This window comes from Laccaria bicolor, genomic scaffold (genome assembly GCF_000143565.1).
Source record: "Laccaria bicolor S238N-H82 LACBIscaffold_28 genomic scaffold, whole genome shotgun sequence".
NCBI lineage: Eukaryota > Fungi > Basidiomycota > Agaricomycetes > Agaricales > Hydnangiaceae > Laccaria > Laccaria bicolor.
In genome coordinates, this window is record NW_001889899.1 from 78,358 (window position 1) to 97,781 (window position 19,424).

Here is a 19,424-nt window from a genome sequence, read left to right on the forward strand (position 1 = left end):
AAGGGTTTTGACTCGTAGGGAGACTAAGTGACAGAGTTGTCACATCACTAGCGTTGGCGGGAACTATATGGCAGAATTTCAATTTCCGACGGCTCAAATCATCGATCGGAAGTCCGCACTATGATGCATGAAGGTTGGATTTCTCTCTGTATATGCCACACTCTCGTAAATGATTGTGACTTATCATCATATTCGTGGCCCATTGTCACATTTTGTCTTCTGTCGCCACATTTGTTATACACCAGATTTATCTACTTATGTTGTTATGGTCCTCCTCGCAAGATTTGAAGCCTTTTAATTGGTGCGTTTTTAGTCTGTCTACTCTCTTCGAAGTCTTCTTCAGAGTCTTGTACTGAAATTATTCTTGCTTAGTTCAAGTTCAGTCGCTCTCCCTCCTTCAACGCGCTGTCTGCGAAACCCAGAGCACCCTTTCAAATACCGACTCGAGGACCTCTGCATCTCGGTCTCCGCTGTTGACGTGGGGCCACTTCGCCCGTGTTTCTCTCGCTGTCCACCTCCTCGCTGCCTGGGGGAAAACACTCTGCCTCTGCCGTGCCTACGGCTTTGCCGCCATTATCACCTGCATTTGTTTCGAGTGCCTTTTCTTCGTAATTCTGGCTATCCCTCTCTCTTGTTTGGCGGGCATCCCCTCGAGCTTCCTCCGCGCTTTCTGTCTCGTAATATATGTGAGTGGATCTTCTTTGGATCCTTTTTCAACTTTTCTCACCTTCCACTCCGTTTTGAAGACGTCGCCTGCGCCTTTGTCATTCGTCCCTTTGGCCTCCCCGACTTCTTTCAGGTCTGCGTGCACCTTCCTCCTCCGTATCTGGTCTGTTGCGCCTTACTGGCGTCGTCTCAGCACCCCCCAGTCTTCTGGTGGGAGGACCAGTCTGCAATCTGCCAGTTCACTTGCGAAATTTGCTGGACTGTGTCCTGCTCGCCTCGCCTGACGCTTTGGTTTAGCCGAGTGCCAGCGAGCGAGTCGCTGCCGACTTCCCAGCAGGCTCTGACAGGCTTTCGCGAATACATCGATCAGATATCAAGCGCAACTATTTTACTTTTGTTGTTGGAAATGGTACGCAGATGTTTTTTCATCCTTCGAGCTGCTTGATTACTAACCTACCCACTTTGCAGTAATCTCGCGGCGGCTGTGGCTATCGCACGCAAGGGGCCGCGGTGCCAGCTTTATGTTCTGGGCCCGCCTTGTACACGTTTTGTAGTATACGTGCAGAGGAACAGATAGAGAACAAACTTTTTTACTACCAACTTGGAACAGTAAGGTCAATATGTGGCACAGATTTAAATTGACTTATGCTACATTGAATGCGGACTCCATCAATTCAAATATTTTCCAACCACCTAAAAAATCGTCAAGCGGCGGCTCTCCAATAAGTCCATATGCCCTTTGGGCAGCGACTTCAAACTTGTCGTCAACCCAATGCATCGACTCCTCGCATGAAACGGGAATTTGGTTACGAAGCGCGTCAATTACAACTCAGTCGACGACGATTCCGCATTGTTGGGCCGGGAGATCTGGGACTGTGAAGGCGTGCCTTGGCATCGATCCTGACATGTTTGGTTTCTCATGCTGCGCCCGAATCTTGTGATTATTCCAATATTCAACAAAATTGTCGAGTTGTTTCTGCAGAATTTTGGGCCATAACCAGTAGAACAGTTTTCTGGTATACTGATTCAATTTTTATAAGAACGAGACGAGAATAGAGAACATACGGATGGAGGGGATTATTAGGCTTATAAATTCCGCATTAGTGTTTGGAAGTCCGGTCTCGTGACTGGAAAAAGACCGTAACCAGACCGGACCAAGACCGCAAAAGACCGGACCTGCGGTTACGGTCTTTTATTTTTGAAATGTAAAGACCGCAAAAAAACCGGTTAACGTGAACCGGTCAAGACCGGTTTGGACTGGTCTTTTGTAGCCCCTTAAATACCCTTTAAAACGCACCCAAGAACGTACGATTTGGTAAAAAAACGAGAGAGATATGAATTAAAATGTAAATTACTTTTGGGAATAATAGATGTACCAGACTTATTTTATAGAAGCACCAATTCCTAACGGAATTTAACGTTCTTGGGCTCGGTTTGAAGCTATTAGAGATGTTAATAAATTTACCGATTCATAATTTTAAAATATTGGCCTAAAGACCGGTCATAAACCAGTTAAAACCGATGCAGACCGAACCGGTCTATAGACCGCAAAAAACCGCGGTCTGCGGTCTTTTTGCGGTCCGGTCTGGTCTTTTGACTTCTGGGGAAAAGGCAGACCGGTTACGGTTACGGTTAACGCCCCTGGGCATCAAAAAACCGGACCGAACCGGACTTTCAAACACTATTCCGCATTGGAATACACTGCGAATAGTATCCTTGATGTTTTGGCCGAATGTTTGCCGAAACCAATGCCACAGTCCCTCGATTGGCGTGTTGTGTACACTTCTCATTTGTAATACTGGTGGGAATTCATTTTCGTCAAGGTCTGGGGCATACATTACACTAACAATATATTTCAGATGGGGAACATTCAGGGTCCTATTTCAGCGAAGTTTTGTTCACCGTAATCCTGTTTGATTAGCGTATAACACTCCAGTCTCGCTACCTTTATCCGTAACGAGGGTGATGGGAACAGCTGTAGGGTTGTGTAATTAGAACCCCAAAAACATAACTGTAAGGCGAGAAACGACTCACTGAGAATGTTTTCAACACAATCAAGGTGGATGTGCCCAACTGTAGTAGCAAGTCGATTGTTTGGGACAACAATGAGGTGAAGAACATATGAGGACCATTGGTCCTTGATCCTGTAGATACCCAAGCCTACACCACCCATATCGAGGCCTTGAGCATTCAATTTATTGTGACCATCGGCGTGGTGCTGGTGATTAGGTCCGAGTGCTGAAAGGGTAGATCGACGAATTCTATTGGCACCAGGAAAGCGACGAAGAAGGCCCTCGGGTGCATAATTAGCCAGCACATTTCGAATGAAGTCCCTAAATCCATTGAACACTTCAATTCTGTACGATTATAAGAATCAAAAGGATGTTACCGTGGAAGAGGCATCCCTTTATTGCTAAGAAGGGTGCCAATGGTCCTGACCCCACGTCCTTGTGAAGGATCGTTTGCGACATTTTCCAGAACTGCTTGTGTAGTGATATCAGCGGGGGGCAGCCGCCGAACACTTGGTACATTGAATTTTTGCGACAACTTGTACAACGTTGGAGCTCTATGAAAATATTAGTATAGTAGTAAAGTGCAGATGCGGGAAAACATACTTGATTACAAGGTTATGTTCAGCTTCTAGCCTTGCAAGACGTTGTGCGGTTGTGAGTTTTTATTTTGCATATTGAAATAAGGATGCCTTGAGTGTCTCGTCATCAGGATCTTGAGATTTGTCAGTATCAAGGAAGAACAAGTCAAGGGAGTGAGCAGATTGAAGAACGAACAATTCTTGACGCCATGGCCGTTGATTCCTGTTGGGTTGTTGTTGCTCATTTGAGGCGACTTTGGGGTGGTGCACTTCAAAATCCTGCAGCGAAAGCTTTTATAGACGAGCCCTCAAGGGAAAAAATAAATTCTTTATTCAATGAACATCGCACAGATGAAGATGGCTACCCAAGAAGAGCGAGAAAAATGAGCAGGGATGTTGGCTGCATCACATCGGAGACACAAAAGAAACAAGAAACACCTCATTCCCGACACCTCATTCAGGAGTCTCTTCTTCCTCGGAGCTCCGGATTTCCTTTTCCAACAGTGGGACAAGTTTTAGGCCCCAGCAAATGGGATTGCATACGTGTTGACTGGTGAACGTGTTGATGCCTTCTGGCCCATGGTCTCCAATTCCAGAGTCTCTTTAGGTTGCAATTGTATTAGTTAGAGTTTGAGGCTGAGTATGGAGTGGTGCACATACGACTGGAGGGAGTGAGACATTGGATCGAAAAGGATAAGGGTGTTGACACCTTGAATTGTCATCGGGGAAGCTACAAATTTTATTGGATAACCAGATGTTAGTCTTGTATGTGCGGATATGAAGCGGTGAGATGACCTTGGATGTCCGCAAGAACTAGCTCTTTTCTGCTGTATTCATATAGAAAGTGGGCGAACGCGGACAGTGTCTGTCCAAGTTTGTCTTGGCGATTCGGATGAACCAGTGTTCCGCTGTACTTCCGAACAGCCTTGGTGCGACGAGGCTCTACAAGCCAGACAGCAGAGTCATCTTCAAAAGAAGGAAGTGACGAAGCCGGAGAGGGTGTGCCAATTTCGTGAACAAGAAAACATTCAGAAACAATGATACCTGAATCAGAACAGGTGAGTTGTTGAAAAGGACAATGAAATGATAGCCTACCTGATGAGAATTCTACACTGTGTTCCTTGGCAAGAGCTTTAAATTTATGAAGGAACCACCCAACCATTTTCAAACGAATCAGCTCATTCTCTAGATTAGCTGTATTCTCCTCCGCCGTCACTTCTCTACCAGAACCAACGTCAAAGAATCTCTTTGCTACATATAGGTCAGAACCAATCGACAACTGAGAAATTCATCAGTATTACAAAAGCAAAAAAGTATATCAATAAAGGATACCTTGTACACATTTTTGGTGGCACCATGCGCAAAAATTTCCTTCCCAAGGATGCCGCCGCATGCCGCCAGATTGTCCGGCCACGCTATCTCGACCTCACCAGTCTCTGCATTACATGTCGTAACAGCTTTCTTAAGCTGAACAACAGATGTGTCGATGGCCACATAGGTGCGATTTGTTCGAACAAATGTTGATTCGAGTGCACCACCTAAATAGGGCTGCGCGCCGTGCCCGTCATAGACGGGTCAACGGACGGGTCTGACAGACAATTACCCATTTCCGTTTGGGCTTGCTGAACACCCGTTTTCATCCGTCATATGATGGCCATAACGGGCATCAGACGGGTCATCGACATATTCTGTAATTTTACCCACAATTAGCTGTACTATTTATTGAAATATATGAAGTGCTTCATTATTAAATTTTGCATATCTCTATCAATGCTAAATGTCTCCAAGCGGGTTAAATTGCAGCTCAAAAACAACCAGAATGTGCTGACTCATCGCAATTGAAACCCCGCGAAAGGTTTGTTCATTGTTTTTTCACAGCTCGAGCTCACGATTTGCTGTTTGAAGGTGCAAATCTTCATCCTTTGTGCTCTATATCTCTTCTTACATTTATCAGGTACCCAAAAATTGTGAAAAAAATTATATACATTGAGAGGGTGGGCAAACGGCCGTACAACCCGTTTACGGCCGTTTTTTTCCTGCCCGTTTCCGTTCTGGCTTTCGAGTTGCAAGTTTACGCCCGTCGATCGATGGCCGTCCCCGTCAAATGGACGGTGCGCAGCCCTATGCTAAATAAATGATGAGGAGTACACATCGATGATAGAGGTAAGACAAACCTGCATCACGAGTCGAAGGGCGCTTGTAAAGTGGTACATCGTTAGCCTCCGTAGTAGTTGCGCTTCTCTTTCGAACGGAAGTGCCAACACTTGTAGATGGCAATCTGAGAGTGCTGTGATTGAGTCTGGCACGTCGTCGAATCATGAACTAAGAACGTGAGATTGATACAATCAAGTTTATTGATTACAAAAAAACATACCTTAGGCTGGTCAATGTACAACTCGAGAGCCATGAATAGTGGCGGTTGTGTGCCGGCTGCTTTTTTGGTGCCGGAAGTGGGAGCGGCGTAAAACTGTGCCATTTCACCTGTAAGATATGTTTTATATACCTCCCCTACAGTTTTATTTTCATCCCCCGGATGAAATAGCTTGTTCCCTGTCCAACGAAACTCAACCTCCTCACTAAAACAGATGAGAATGTTAGATCATTGAGAAAATGTGTTGAACGTACGGAATGAGCTCCATCCCTTTGTCATTTGCCCAGCCTACATTTAGGGTGGCTAAATATTCATCGAGAACCTCTGCCCGATTGAAATGGGTGTTTAAGAAGATACACAAGAAATAAGACCTACCTGACAGGTACACACCTTGAGACCATGGTTTTCCCCACTGACCGAAGGTGGGATCTGTATTCTTCTGGTCTTTCAATGATGCACTCTTGATGCGACACTGAGCCGTGATGAACACCTTGTTCTCCATCATTGCAGCCATGCTATTCTTAGCGGCTGTCAATCCAGCCGTCGTATGGAGCTGCTGAGCTACGGGTTGCTTCCTCAAGCGAGCATCCATTGCATGAGATCGGGCAGCACGCAATACCTCGACGGTGTTCTGAATGAGAGTCTGAGTATCTAGCCAACAAAACAATTTATTACAACGATCGTGAAGAGATGCGTTGACTTACGTGGTGGGTCGACAACAGAAAGGTTAGGCACCATTCCCTAACACAATGTCCACACTTGGAGGTGTCGAGATGTTTCCAAGCGATTCCACAAGATTCACACTGTTTGAAGCCCTAATTAAAAATACAAAAGTCATAATTAATGTGTGGCTCTGACGCAACATATGTCAGATTAAACCATACCTTCCACTGGTCGTACTCGGGTGATCCTTCTGTGAGGCTCGCGAGCTTGGTGCACTTTGCACAAAGGCCGGGCGATGATTTGTTCGGAAAAGAACGACCACAGCCATCACCAGTGTCTGTGCCACAGAAATCCATTGAGCAAGAATCGCAGTTTGGGTAGAGTCTGATGTATCGTTGGGAGTCAGGAAAGCGACAAGACTGCAAATTTGCCAGTTTCAATGCACTCCTTTTATACCAGTCATGGGCTGGTGTTCTCCCAGATGCATGGGCTGGCGAGGGTGATCTATTCAATGTGTTCGGTCTGGGCGCTGATTGCCCAGACCGTTGATGTTCCAACATTCTATCCATTGAGGCCTCGATATTCAAGACACCGTGGAGGATCAAGTAAAGAACACTTAATGAAAAAATGAGCAAGAACTTCCACCTGTTAAGTGTGTCATGCATGTGCATTCAAGGATGTCTGTATTCAAGATAGGTGCTCACCGTCCAGATGGCACCCTTGCTGGTTCCCATCATTTCATTTTCCAACCCTTCCACTCATCAAGCCCTCGAAGTTCGAGACAGCATGGAGGATCAAGTAGAAAACAGTCGATAAAAAACTAAGAGAGAACCCCCATCTGTCAAGCGTGTCACGGACGTGTGTATTCAATGAGGTCGTGATAGGTGCTCACCGTTCAGACTGCGCCCTTTTCCAACCCTTCCACTCCTCGAGGCCTCAAAGTTTGAGACAGCGTGGAAGATCGAGTAGAGAACAATCGATAAAAAACCAAGTGAGAACTCCCATCTGCCAAGCGTGTCATGGACGGTCGTGATAGGTGCTCACCATCTAGACTGCGCCCTTTCTGATTCCCAGCTTCGACATCTAGAGGTTCGAGAAATGCTGAGGATCGGAGAAGGCTGTGGAAGACTCAGGCGCAACGACAAACTCCTGTTATGTCGAGTTCGTTGAATGTTTGTTGAGAAACACAAACAAAACAAGAATAGAGCCTTTGTGTTTTCTGGATTACATATATAACATAACTCTCTGTCGTTGTACTTAGATGCTTCTTGGAATTTAAACCAATCGCATAGCCGTACACACAGATTACGCGGTCATTGAGGAATTCCGTCGAACCGTTTATGTGATGCAGCCTCGCAGTGGCGGCTTCAAGGATTCACAAGATGTTGCGCATGCGTATTAGAACTTCAAATAATAAAGTTGTGGGCCGCATCAAGTTTGAACGATTCCGGCAAAATGCTAAAAACGCGCAGTCGAGCTGTTGAAGCACTGGTTACGTTTCTTCGATGTGTGACATTTTCCATCCTCTATAAATTTGTTCTCATCCTCGAATTATGCCGCCTCCTCCACCTATCTACAACCCACCGTCTCCGTGTTTTCCTTCCCCACGCCTACGGCATATTGTGTCCCGCTGAATGCGACTGCAGCCTGGCGCCGTTGGGTCATGGGTCTGTGTCCGAGCTGTTCAAGTGCGTCGTGATGAACCCCTGGTGTGATACAACCCGAGATAATTGGCGAAATGCAACCCAATGCATCCGAGGAACTGTACATATATGCCTTGAAGGGCATACGCTATACAGGTTTGAAGCATATATGTGATTGTTTTGTCATCTACATGTCCCCAGAATGAATTTTGATTTTATTTATCTCTTCTCTGCATCTTCAATTCGTCTCGCACGTCGATACTGAGATTTTTCACTAGTGTACCGGTCACCATAATTCAAGATCATCTATCTATCAAACATTCATTCCTCAACTGTTTGACTGAGTTGAGTCTCTGGGCCCGACAGATAGCCTTCGTTTGCCACACAACATTCATTATCATTGACCAATGGCATAGTAGCGTCAAACATTCGTTGTTCTCGTTGTCACATTCGGTTTATGTCCTCTATGGTAACCTCATGAGCAATCTGTGGCCAGTAGATTCCCTTAGGGAGCAAAAAGTTAACAGACGTGTGACTAGTTGACTACATAATAGCCGCAGCCGACGAACCCATCACCGGTCACCAAGAACTCAATTTGACCATATGCCAGGGGTTTCTCAAACCACCCTCGGAAACCCCGGGTTTCTACCAGAAAGGGGGGTTTCTGAATAGTTTTACCCTATCGGATGGCCTAGTGCAATTACTACGCTCATCAATCATCCCCAAGGCAGACTTCACTCTGGCAACCGTCCCATTTTCTATGATTGTCACGTCATATGTAATCATTATCTTTTTACAATCCTTTGTACGTTGTTTCTTGTAGTCTACTCCGTTCCTAAATCCCGTTTGTGCGAAATCTGTCCCACCTTACATAATGGTAGGAGTTAGAAGCGGTCTTGAGAAGCAGTTAGATTAAAGGCGAATTTAAATCCTGCCATATAGTTCCTGCCTACCTTACATCACAGTCAACTTGATCACAGTACGTCAGTAATATGCGCGGAGCTGGAAAGTCTGATGGACTCAATCAATACTCATTGTTTGACATTGGTCCCTACACCAGACTTCAATGTTACTCATTGCACTACGTTGAATTTATTTTCAGCTCCATTGCGTACCATTGGAAATTATCGAGACTCAGTGAGTCACGATGGGTGCTGTTGTAGGACATTGACCAAAATCTGGTGTCCAATAGACTACAATGGACCCCGATGGACCTCAATGAATTACACTGACATTCAGTGAATGTCGTTGGAAACTTATCGAAATCCATTGGAGTCCATTGTGGTCCATCGGTAGCAAATCGGTACTGGGCATTATTGACGGATGATTCGCAATTTGCCGGCTTTGGGAAGTTGTTGTTCAACATTGGCAAAAAAAAAAAAAAAAAAAAAAAAAACAAACTCCGAAGAGCATATTCCACTCCGTTCGTCCATGGTTATCCAAATGCATCGGACAGCTATGTTAACGTACGGACTAAAAACCTCCTAAAACGCGTCCACACCCTTGCTTGTGGTCCCCTTCCAACTCCAACAACCTCACAAGTGCCGCTGCAGCACGCGTGCTCTCAACATTGTCTAAGTACCTCCGACACAGCGGGCCAAACCCCCCTCTTCTGCATCCACGACGAAGCCCAATGCTCCACTCCACCTCCTTCCGCTCCGACTACTCCGCCACACAAGGCCCTGGCCCGCGCGAAATCGTGCGCACATGGCCAGGCGGTAGGGCAAGGCGTGTTGATGGGCATAGCTGGCACGGGCATATCCAAAGATGGTCGTGGACCAGGCAATGGCATCTGCCATCTTGTAGGACTCGAGGTGTCGGTGGTGAAGTATATCCCGAGGAGTGTTTTAGATACGCCTGCGGAGGGGAGGTTGATGGGGAGGGTTTCGTATTGGCTGCGTGATAGGTGAGTTTGTTGTACCTGTCGAAGAATAGCGTTAGTAATAAGTGGGGGGCAGACCGCGGGATTCGCTACAGAACTTCTTGTTTATTGGGTTCAGAGATCTCGCAATATGAACTCGACTTTTCAGCTAAGGACTTTTTTTTTCTTCCTGGTTTTTTGAATAACGCGCTGACAATTCAGACAGTGACATGCTAACGAATTCACCAACTAACAACTCGCCACCTAATGCGCTCCGTTCGGACCGTTCCCCATCATCCCCAGGAACGACCCTCCGCAAAAACGTGCGCGCATGGGAAGGCCATCGAGATGCGCGATGATGTGGGGAATCAAGACTTTCACGGTACCAGTGGAGTCAATTTTGAGCGCATGAGCAACCGCCTCCAAGTCCGATTTCTTACGACGGTTGTTGATGGGTCCCGTCAGTGCAGACATAGCGGGGTGTTCCGTTGGGGTGACGAGGGGTACGAAAGCATTGATCAGGGGATGGAACGACTATTTCACGTGGAGATAAGATTTGAAATTCATCGGACCATATTGGATGGTATCAGGGGTAAGCATGGGCCAAGTATATTCAGCGAAAGCCATTGGAATCCATTGGAGGATGTTGGACACGACGGTGAGAGTGTTGAATTTCAATGAAACACAACAACAAGCACAATGGAAATCGCCGTATCTAATTCTAATCTCCGTTGTCATGTGACGTATCTCGGTGTTCATCAACCTCTATCAATGTCCACCAATGTGCGTCGATATACGTTGTTGTCCATCGACGTACAACAAAGTCCAACATTGAACTTTCCAGCGGCCGGCATATAACTCCAGTACGTCACATTGCCTCGTCTACCACAAAATGTAAGGGGGACAACGTAGTAATAACGTAGTGGAAACAACAAAGAAAGAGTCAGAATTCACGGAAGAGGATAGAGACCATCCGAAATGTTATCAGTAAGTGAGCTACCTGTTATGTCCAGAGTCTGATACCGCACCAGCATCTCTGCATTGAATGTTTCCTGTTTCAAGTCCCAGTCAGCATCATGCCGGACGGAAAAACAAGGAAAAGATGAACCAAAGCATGAACACCTATAAAATGGCTAAATTTATCTATCCGCTCCTCGTCGGACATATCCAGAAAGGTTTGCGGAGTCACTTGATAAAGGATAATGGACGCTGAAAACCTGTTCATGCCGTTAACCGAGGCAAGAGCTAATTCGTCCTAGATGTGACGCAATCAGTCTGAAGTCCACCAAACTTCACATAACAAACCTCCGAAATTTCCTCATCCAACCATTCACGTCTTCCCCAAATCGCGCCCTGAGTTTGATCCCTCCGCTCCGCCTCATCTCCAAACAACCTCGCAAACAGCGCAGTCTCTTGAACCTGATCCGCAAACGCATACTGTACCATTAAAGACGGCGACTTCATCCCACACGCCTCAGCAATACTGACATCACGTCGGAACTTCTTAATGGCTTTCAACACGGGCGGGGTATAAGCGTACAGATCCGATACAATCCCTTTCGAAGGTCGCACTGAGGAAGATTCAGGATAGGCTTCGAACACGACAAGTAGGCGAGCGTAGTGCCAGGATTGGTAGGAGACCTGTTGGACGACGGATTCGCACTGAGAAGGAAGCGAGAGAAGGGGTACGAAGATGATAGCTGTGAACGGGTCCAAGATGAGGTCGACGCCATTGAGTATATCGCGCTCTACGAGGTCGATGCTGCATGCGGGAGAACGAAGAGCGCGGACCAGTGTTTGTTTTTGAAGGAGCTCAAGAGACATCATGTACCGATGAGCCGTGATCGGCGGTTGTCGCACATCAGGAAGCCTAAGCGTGTTTCGGTCGTATATATCAGAAGGAGCACTGCGCACTTCCAGTAGTTCTGGAGATACATCTTGAGAGGTAGGAGCAATAGGTTCAGGAGCCGGACCAGGGTCAAGAATATTTCTAGCCCGCAGTTGAGCGAAGGAGGCGATGCCAAGAGTGTGAGTAGCGATTTGAGGTTCAAATTTGAATGAAAGAGCAGTTTTGGGAGGTGGTAGTTCAAGGTTTCCGTCCACAGTGATTGTTTCGTCCAAATCTTGAGGCTTTGAGATATCATTAATCGTTGGGTCTCTTGACGTCGAATAGCTAGCGTAATTATCGAGTTGTTCTTTACCGAAATCAGGACCCTCGTCCATCTGCACAGGGAGCGGCGAGATAGGACCAAGTTCAAAGTCATAGCCTTGATTAAAACTGGGATCAGAATCGTCAGGATAGAATAAAGGCTCAGAAGAAGGCGGCCAGTTCTCCTTGTCGTCGAACATCTGTTGGCTGAGCTCTTTACCCTGAGGAGAGCAGGGCGCTGGCAAGGCGTCATCAGTATCGTTACCCGAGCGATAGTTTTGCGCAAGAGAAGGGCCAGTCAGCCTAGCGCGTTTGTGAGGTCGCTTGATGAAGCTTTCAAAGTCACTGCTGTCTTGGACTTCTTCTTCGCAATCGTCTCGTGTTTGATCGACAGCGTCGTCGCACACGTCCATAGCGTGCGTCTCGTTTCCTTGGATCCTTGCGAGCCGCAAACGTTCAGTTCTGTTGAGCTCCATCTTGAAGTCCGCTTCGGGCGGTTCATATCGGTTTCCGCGAGTGACAAAGCTGTCCCAGAACTTATTACTTGCGTCTTGCGAATCTGAATCAGTCACAGAAGCCCGATCAATGCAGACTTCGACGTCTTGAGATATAGGATGGCCGTCCTCGAACAAGGAATCAACCTCGATGAGTTCAGGGATTGTTGGTAGCTTTTTCTCAGCGGTGAACGGGCTACCGAAGATGTGCGTGTGGGTGAGAAGAAACAATCAAGAGCGCAGAAAAGGCTGACATCCAAGACAAGGCTACCGTCAGCGCCTGTCGACCTTTTGCTTTCTTCAACGGATGGGGAAACTTCGCTTTGGAATCCCCAGGTCGTTTGACTGGGAAGGCAAGATCAGGTAGGGAGGTGGGAAGGACGAGGTCGTTAGGGGGGTGAAGATTAGGCTGCCGGAGAGTGGGAACTTGGAAGGATCTGATAAACCGGACGGTGAAGCGGTTAATATGACTCTCACCATCCATCAAAAGGTCATTCTTTTCATCGAGTTTTTCGTTCATGATCAAGTCGGCGGGGTTTGTGGTGGTGTACAATCTTCTCAGCTCGGTATCAAGATCGTCGTTTGCATCTGGTTCCTTGTCGTTAGCATTGTCCAATGCAGAGGGAGGCTGACCGATGAGAGACGTCGCTGGTTCGGGCGAGTGAGGAGGGCTTTCAGGAGGAGGGTTGCTTGGACTTGTGCGCGAGATTAGAGGGAGTAGAAAAGAACCCATGCTGGTTGGGGGTGAACGAAATGATATTTAGATAGAAGTGACGGCGAACGTTTTTCCAGCGGCGACATGCTTGGTCAAACCTTCCATGCCACCGATCCGTCGTGATCTGGGCATTTGTATTACCTCTGTAGTCAAGAACGTCAGACAAATTGGCGTTTGACGCACAAGACTTACCTATCTTGGCGTTCTCTACTTGTTCAACCAAAGGAGGCTCCGTATCAGGCGAAGATGGAAACCAGAGCTCATCCAATTGGTCCTCTTCCTGACTCGATCTGGGAGTCGAGATCGTGGAAGGCGGCGATGAGCTGATAGTTTCTATTGGTAGAACGTCAATCAGGAGCATGGATCAAGTGGAAAAAAAGACCAGGGATCACTCACGCCAACCATCCACGACCATCATATTCTGCACGCTCAAATCGTCTTCAACCTCGACTTTCGCCTCGCTTATAATCACCAAGGGCAAGTCCGACACGTCCTTTAGATCCTGCTTGCTCCGGTCAACCGGTTGACCAGACCTCGGCATTTTACCCCTTGGAAATATAGGAATAAACGGCGGGTCGGGCGGCTCAATCAATGCTAGCGAGTCCCACCATTGGGCTGGGTCTAGGTACGGGTTCTTGTAGTCCTTCTGATGCCGATTCATGTCCGCTGTCTTTTTGAGCAGCGACAGGACGGCTGCGTCCTCTTCGGGGCCTAATTTCCAGGACAGATTTCTGAATCATACACGTAATAAGTACGACGGGTTGGCTTTCGAGAGGGGAATGTGGAACTCACAATGCTTCTTCGAGGGGTATAGTGACTTCCGGCACTGGCTCTACCGGGATTTCAGTCAGTTTGTGTTTATTGAAGATGGTCTTGTAGGATGAGAGCGCGGCGCGTGCGGCTTTGCCCTTTCCGAGCGTGGGCGTTTCTCGGCGGGATTTAGAGGTTAAAATGGGGGACATCGGTCGATCAAAAGTCAAAGAATCTTTTAAAGGGTTAGAACATCGTTATTTTCAGGGTAAAGCTGGCTTACAATCATCGTCCTCGACAATTCTCTCAGATTTCGGTTTTCCAGGGCGTGTTTTCAAAGTGCGCTTTATATACTCGTATGCTTCAACAGTTGTCTGTGGTATTTCGTCGTATGGGGGGATAGATTCGAGCTGGTACATCTGAGACAACGTCGCGAAGGGATCAGTAGGGATCAGTAGGGATGCGGGGTCAGTGAGTGGGACGAGCTCTAGCTGCTGCAAAAACTAATCGGATGGTGCATTGTCAGTAGGCTTCAACGTGCAAACTCATATCCGCACCTCCGCGACCACGTCTATGGTGAACGCTACATAGTCGGTCGTATAGTGAGCTAGAGAATAGTCGTGCAGCAGATGCTGCACATGAAAGCGAAGGTCTTCCTCGTCGTCGTTCATGGACATGTCTTTGGCAAAACGATGACTCTCCTGGACGATACTGGCTGACTGGCGAAAGAGTTCCAAGGTTCAACGAAGGCGGTTGCCCGAGTTACAGAAAGCTGTAAAAGGGGGGGGGAATGGAAGCGAATTAATTGTTGAACATCACGTGATACATGTATATGCGTCATTTATTAAATAAAACAAATCGAATTACAACTCCGTGGAATACTCTACATAGTATACAGTGAGTGAGAACCATAGTACAAGTCGAGCACAGGGCCCTATGTTAGAGTGAAACCCGGGTAATGACATGTTACACTAGATTTAGCGTGGGTGCCTGGGACTTGAACTAACCGCGTCAAAATTATATACTTCGTCTTCAAAAGTTCTTTTTCCGTTTTTCCAACCGTTATTGTTGCACAAAACCCCTGTCGAGAGAAAAATAAGGCCAGGATAACTTTAGTCATGAGGTGTCTGCTTCCATAATACCGCAATCGTGCATCAGTGTCATCCAGCGAGCGTCCATTCCGGATTCACTGGAAAGCCCGATCTCCACGGCACCAGCAGGGTTCATGAGTTGGGCCGCGTATAGCCCGTCCCCATAACCTGAATAAGCCACAGGCGGCATTGCACTAGTGTATGTCGACAGGGGGCTCAAGTTTACACCTTCACTGAAGGATAGGGATTGGCGTTGTGGGGACGAATATTGCGAAGGCCATGAATTGGCATCTGAAGGACTTTGAGGTAATTGTCCATGGCGATCCCACAAAGACCAATTGCGCGTTTTCTCGGGTTGATCATAGCGTTGCATGGCGCTGGATGACGGCTGTTGAGGGAGAGAGCCTGGCACTTGGCTAGGAAGTAAATCGATGAGGCGGTTGTATTGCTGCGCGCTGCAAGAAGCCACAGGTTGCTTAATAGAATGGCTGCTTGAGACGTAGCCGTACGCGTTTACGCCCACAATTGTAGGCGGCATATCAACCTGGATCGGCAGGTCGAGGTGGGCAGATGTTGCAGCAAGGTTACGATTATTTGGTCGGGTGTCGGAGATTGTCGTCAAGGCCTGCCCATGCACTTCCTCATGAAACGTGGGTGGTGAGGACGCCGAGCTTTCAGACCGGGGAGAGGAGGATGGGTGCGTTGGCGACGACGGCTTATGCCGGGAAGTGCGATTCAAAACTCGAGTTTGTCCACCGAAAATGGCGAGTTCGTCTTCGCCGTCATCAATAATTTGAGGTGGGAGTGAACCGAACGAGGGAGAACTTGAGATGATGGAAGAATTCAGAGAGTAGGCGCGAAGAGCCTTCTCCCTTAGCTTTTGAAGAACACCCTAAATCAATGGCATGAAATCGGGTTCTGGTGGAGGAAAAGAAGAATTTATACTAGCGCAATCCTCGCACGTCGCGACTGAACTGCGGTCCTTCGGAAAAGCTCCACCGCCAAGTCAAGGTCATGTAAAGCCGCAGAGGCGAAATTCAAGTTGGGAGATCGGGTAACGACTGTCCCAACAATGACCTGTGGAAATGATTTAGAAATTACACGGAGTAATTTGAGCTGAACCGCACCGCCGCGGAGAACATATGAGACAGCAAAAACCAGACACGCATCGCCATAGCGGCACAGCGATCAAATTGATGGGCGGACGCCTTGATGACGATGGAGGCAGATCGATATGAGGTCAGAAAAGATGGGGCAAAGGGGCTGAGTAAAGGGTTCTTGGGGTGATCCAGTAACGCTTGTGCAAAAAAGCTCCTATGAAGGTACAACATGGCTAGGGCGAACCAGTAAAGTCAAGTTAAGAAAAAGATTTGAATTATACGTACTGACTGTCCTGTGCTGGCTTGCATAGAAATCGCGCAAACTAAGAGAACTGGAGTAGTACGTCTCTTCGCCGTCATCCAGTGATGCGTACGGTTTGAAGGCAACAGGGAAAGACAATTCTCTCACTTTTTTGTCGAGGTCAAGAACCGCACTATATCGAGGCGATTTTGCAGTCAAGGTAGCGTCTGCGACAGAATTGAAGATGTCTCGTCCGAATGTATGCTTCATCCGCCAAACTTTGAAGACCCGTCAGGAAAAAGCTGAAAGGCATTGACAGAACTGTACTTGCATCCGGTTTGGATCTCTCCCGCTTCATTGACATTTTCTTCATCGTCAATGGGATATTCACAATCTACGTAGGATAAGTGGATCGCAGGCGGGCGTCCTAGAGCCAGACTCTGCTCGCCTTAATCGGTCAAAAAGAATAACCTAAGGAAGGGAACGTACGTGTGATACGTCCGCAGCAAAGACCTCCCAGAACAGGTTTCTGCGCTTTTGAACTGTGGCGGAATCGATATTCCAAGGTGCACTATCCCGATCTGCCGGATGGGCTCAGCAACAGTCACCGACTTTCAACGTGACTTACGAAGACCGATCTATGGAGTAATTCCTTTAAATCGGAAGAAGACAAGATAATTAAGTGGGGCTTACACTTTGTGCAAGCTTTGCAGCGAAGCTCATGACACACCACTAGAAGAAATCAAATTGATTTTTGACTATGAGGACCATGAACATGACATACGGCACTGTCTCGCGAATATTTGCTTCCAGCGAGACTGCGATATGTTGCCATGAGGCCCATCGCCTGAACGGTTTCCATAGTAGGGGATTCATAGGCGGCATGCAAAGACAGCGCAGCACGGCCGAGATCATAGTAATGTTCTGCTTCTGCGTTATAAGGAGACATTCCGAGATCCAGTAAGGCGCCGAGAGAAAACGTGAAGTACAATGCTGCCAGTGCATGGGGACGAGTCGATTCAAAGAGCTTTGGATTTTCTGTGTGGTCGCTAGGGGGAGATGATTCGGCGGCCGCGCGGCTTCGTGATTGAGAATAGGCTGTCTCGTAGATTTTTGGCAAAAGAATGTCCATCAGTTCATTTCGCCTGATCGGTCTGAAAAACAAGGCGCCGTGCAAAAAATAGGACTCGCATAAGTTCCACGCCCTCTGAGGTGTAGGCAAAAGAGACTCCAGCATCTCCAGAGAATGACTGTCGGGTCGGTCTTGTGAGGTGAACGGGAAAAGATTCGCCAGGTTTTCCAGCTCTGGCGATAAGGCGATTGGGGCCTCTCCATCTTCGGCATCTTCAAGAGGGTGGGCAGTTTCTTCGCCAGTCTGGCATGGTTCGTTATCAAGGCGTTGCATGGAATGGAGACATTACCATCATCAGGGTCTGACCACAACGAAATGGTGAGGCAAATTTCGCGAGAGAATGCTCACATACCTCTGAGCCAGCTGATCTCCCAAAATACTTGACCTCTCCTGAATCGCCGAGCGTCAGGGTTCCAAGAACGTCTATTGATTCTAGCATGCTTGCATCCCGGTCGCTTGAAGAATCTTGGGGAGGGTTCAAAGCTTCTGATCCAAACTTGACCTTGAGCAGCTCGTCACTCAATAACGGATGTCTCTTATCGGAGGTGGCGGACTGCAGTATAGCAAGGGCATCTTCTAGTTGTCGAATGCGATTGCTCATATCCGCGATTTTGCGGTGCAGCTGCTCAGTGTCGGCCAGAATAAAACTAAGGGACTTGTATTATGGAGAAGCTAAGAAAGCTTGTACTGACGCTTACCGTGTCCCCTGCCCTGCTGACAAGATGCCTAAGAGATGGCGGATGTTATCTCTGGCGGGGTTCCGGGAGGAGTTGTACGTCGCGTACCGCAAGGGCATATACTTTCGCAGCCCCTTCGACAGCAAGAGCCACAAGGAACTTTCTTATCGCAGCGTAACTTCAAGCGCCTACATTCTGCGCAGGAGAGTTCTCCTTGAAAGGGCTTGATATATGAAGCTTCGTATGAGGGAAATACGCACCCCGTAGCCTCTTCAGCTCGATATCCCTCAATTCTTCCTCTGTTATCTGCCTTTGAGTCCTTCGACTGGGAAATACCTTGGAAGTATCGACGGGCATGGAATTGGATTAGAGGAAAGGGTGACAGCAAGCCCTGGAAACTGAATTTCCGCACCCAACTCGGCATTTACCGGCTACGGCGCCCAGCAACTTGGCATCAAATTCTGATATCTAGCTTTCCCACAACTCAATTGCCAACCTCCCACAAGACCTCCCACTTGCCTCCCACCACCGCCCCTTATCTCTTATTTCACGGCTCAATGATGTACTCACTGACGTACCTGGAGACTAACTTTTGTGGATCAAAAATAGTGCAAGGTAAGTGCAATTGATAAAGAGACGGTGTCGCCGTTCGAGACCTCCTCGCGCTATTGGCCAGAGGAATCGTCTAATGCCGTGAAGCGGCCAATGACCTCCAAACTAAGATTGTCCTAAATCAAGTGATAGAAGCTCTTCCCGCCGCCCCGCCTTGACAATTTTATTGTTATTCGATGTTCGGCTCGATTTCCTTGTGGTCTGCCAATAATTCGGAAAGCTATCAACAACCCAGAAAATATACGGGGTATTCAATATCACTGAAATCGCTGTGCTACAGTATGTGACTAAATATCAGAAGGAAGACAAGGCTGTTGGGAAGCTTGAAGTGAGGCGAATGGAAAACTGGATGCATATGGCTTCCATCTACAAATCCCACTGCGGGCCGAGTCATGTGGACATCCTTATGCAACTCATGCTGGTAATGTAGACCGACGTTCCGAAATCTTATCCAAGCTTTTAGAAACCTGTGAGGTTGGGAAGTTTAGGGAGGAATTTCGGACTTCCGAGAGAGTTCCAATAGATATCTGCTATTCCGGAGGTCATGAATCCAATTTACTTGCAATTTACATAAACTTCGAAGAATTCAAATTATTTCAGGGGGTGTCACTGGAAGATGACTTGCGGTGAAATAATACGGTGACCTGAAGAGATCAAAGGGACAAAACC

General features: G+C 47.5%; 6 protein-coding genes across 6 annotated transcripts; 2 read left to right on the forward strand and 4 right to left on the reverse strand.

Moving 5' to 3' along the window:
* The first annotated feature begins 234 nt into the window (after positions 1–234).
* Positions 235–1,361, forward strand: LACBIDRAFT_304487 (uncharacterized protein). Its single transcript, XM_001884822.1, has 4 exons — positions 235–301; positions 373–686; positions 747–1,075; positions 1,135–1,361. Exons 1-4 carry the CDS (start codon positions 258–260, stop codon positions 1,135–1,137), a joined length of 690 nt encoding a protein of 229 aa, XP_001884857.1. The 5' UTR covers positions 235–257; the 3' UTR covers positions 1,138–1,361.
* An 843-nt stretch (positions 1,362–2,204) lies between these two features.
* On the reverse strand, positions 2,205–3,501 carry LACBIDRAFT_330565 (uncharacterized protein; the record flags this gene model as incomplete). Its single annotated transcript, XM_001884918.1, has 5 exons — positions 2,205–2,508; positions 2,569–2,641; positions 2,701–3,023; positions 3,056–3,230; positions 3,453–3,501. The coding sequence occupies 5 exons, from the start codon at positions 3,499–3,501 to the stop codon at positions 2,205–2,207; spliced, it is 924 nt and encodes a 307-aa protein (XP_001884953.1).
* A 512-nt stretch (positions 3,502–4,013) lies between these two features.
* LACBIDRAFT_330566 (uncharacterized protein) lies at positions 4,014–6,646 on the reverse strand (the record flags this gene model as incomplete). The annotated part of the gene is made up of 10 exons (XM_001884919.1): positions 4,014–4,300; positions 4,352–4,535; positions 4,589–4,794; positions 4,957–4,971; positions 5,146–5,151; positions 5,431–5,578; positions 5,631–5,737; positions 6,018–6,258; positions 6,332–6,442; positions 6,512–6,646. The coding sequence occupies 10 exons, from the start codon at positions 6,644–6,646 to the stop codon at positions 4,014–4,016; spliced, it is 1,440 nt and encodes a 479-aa protein (XP_001884954.1).
* A 1,764-nt stretch (positions 6,647–8,410) lies between these two features.
* LACBIDRAFT_330567 (uncharacterized protein) lies at positions 8,411–9,843 on the forward strand (the record flags this gene model as incomplete). The annotated part of the gene is made up of 6 exons (XM_001884823.1): positions 8,411–8,462; positions 8,488–8,711; positions 8,757–8,781; positions 8,899–8,912; positions 9,036–9,070; positions 9,513–9,843. 6 exons carry the CDS (start codon positions 8,411–8,413, stop codon positions 9,841–9,843), a joined length of 681 nt encoding a protein of 226 aa, XP_001884858.1.
* A 215-nt stretch (positions 9,844–10,058) lies between these two features.
* Positions 10,059–14,579, reverse strand: LACBIDRAFT_330568 (uncharacterized protein; the record flags this gene model as incomplete). The annotated part of the gene is made up of 11 exons (XM_001884920.1): positions 10,059–10,229; positions 10,338–10,515; positions 10,612–10,676; positions 11,100–12,633; positions 12,692–13,171; positions 13,220–13,295; positions 13,345–13,485; positions 13,549–13,883; positions 13,945–14,137; positions 14,186–14,405; positions 14,460–14,579. The coding sequence occupies 11 exons, from the start codon at positions 14,577–14,579 to the stop codon at positions 10,059–10,061; spliced, it is 3,513 nt and encodes a 1,170-aa protein (XP_001884955.1).
* A 439-nt stretch (positions 14,580–15,018) lies between these two features.
* On the reverse strand, positions 15,019–18,500 carry LACBIDRAFT_304495 (uncharacterized protein; the record flags this gene model as incomplete). Its single annotated transcript, XM_001884921.1, has 13 exons — positions 15,019–15,885; positions 15,939–16,070; positions 16,121–16,326; positions 16,379–16,612; positions 16,666–16,774; positions 16,824–16,915; positions 16,963–16,972; positions 17,028–17,066; positions 17,119–17,709; positions 17,819–18,113; positions 18,165–18,192; positions 18,252–18,356; positions 18,404–18,500. The coding sequence occupies 13 exons, from the start codon at positions 18,498–18,500 to the stop codon at positions 15,019–15,021; spliced, it is 2,805 nt and encodes a 934-aa protein (XP_001884956.1).
* Between the last annotated feature and the right edge of the window lie 924 nt (positions 18,501–19,424).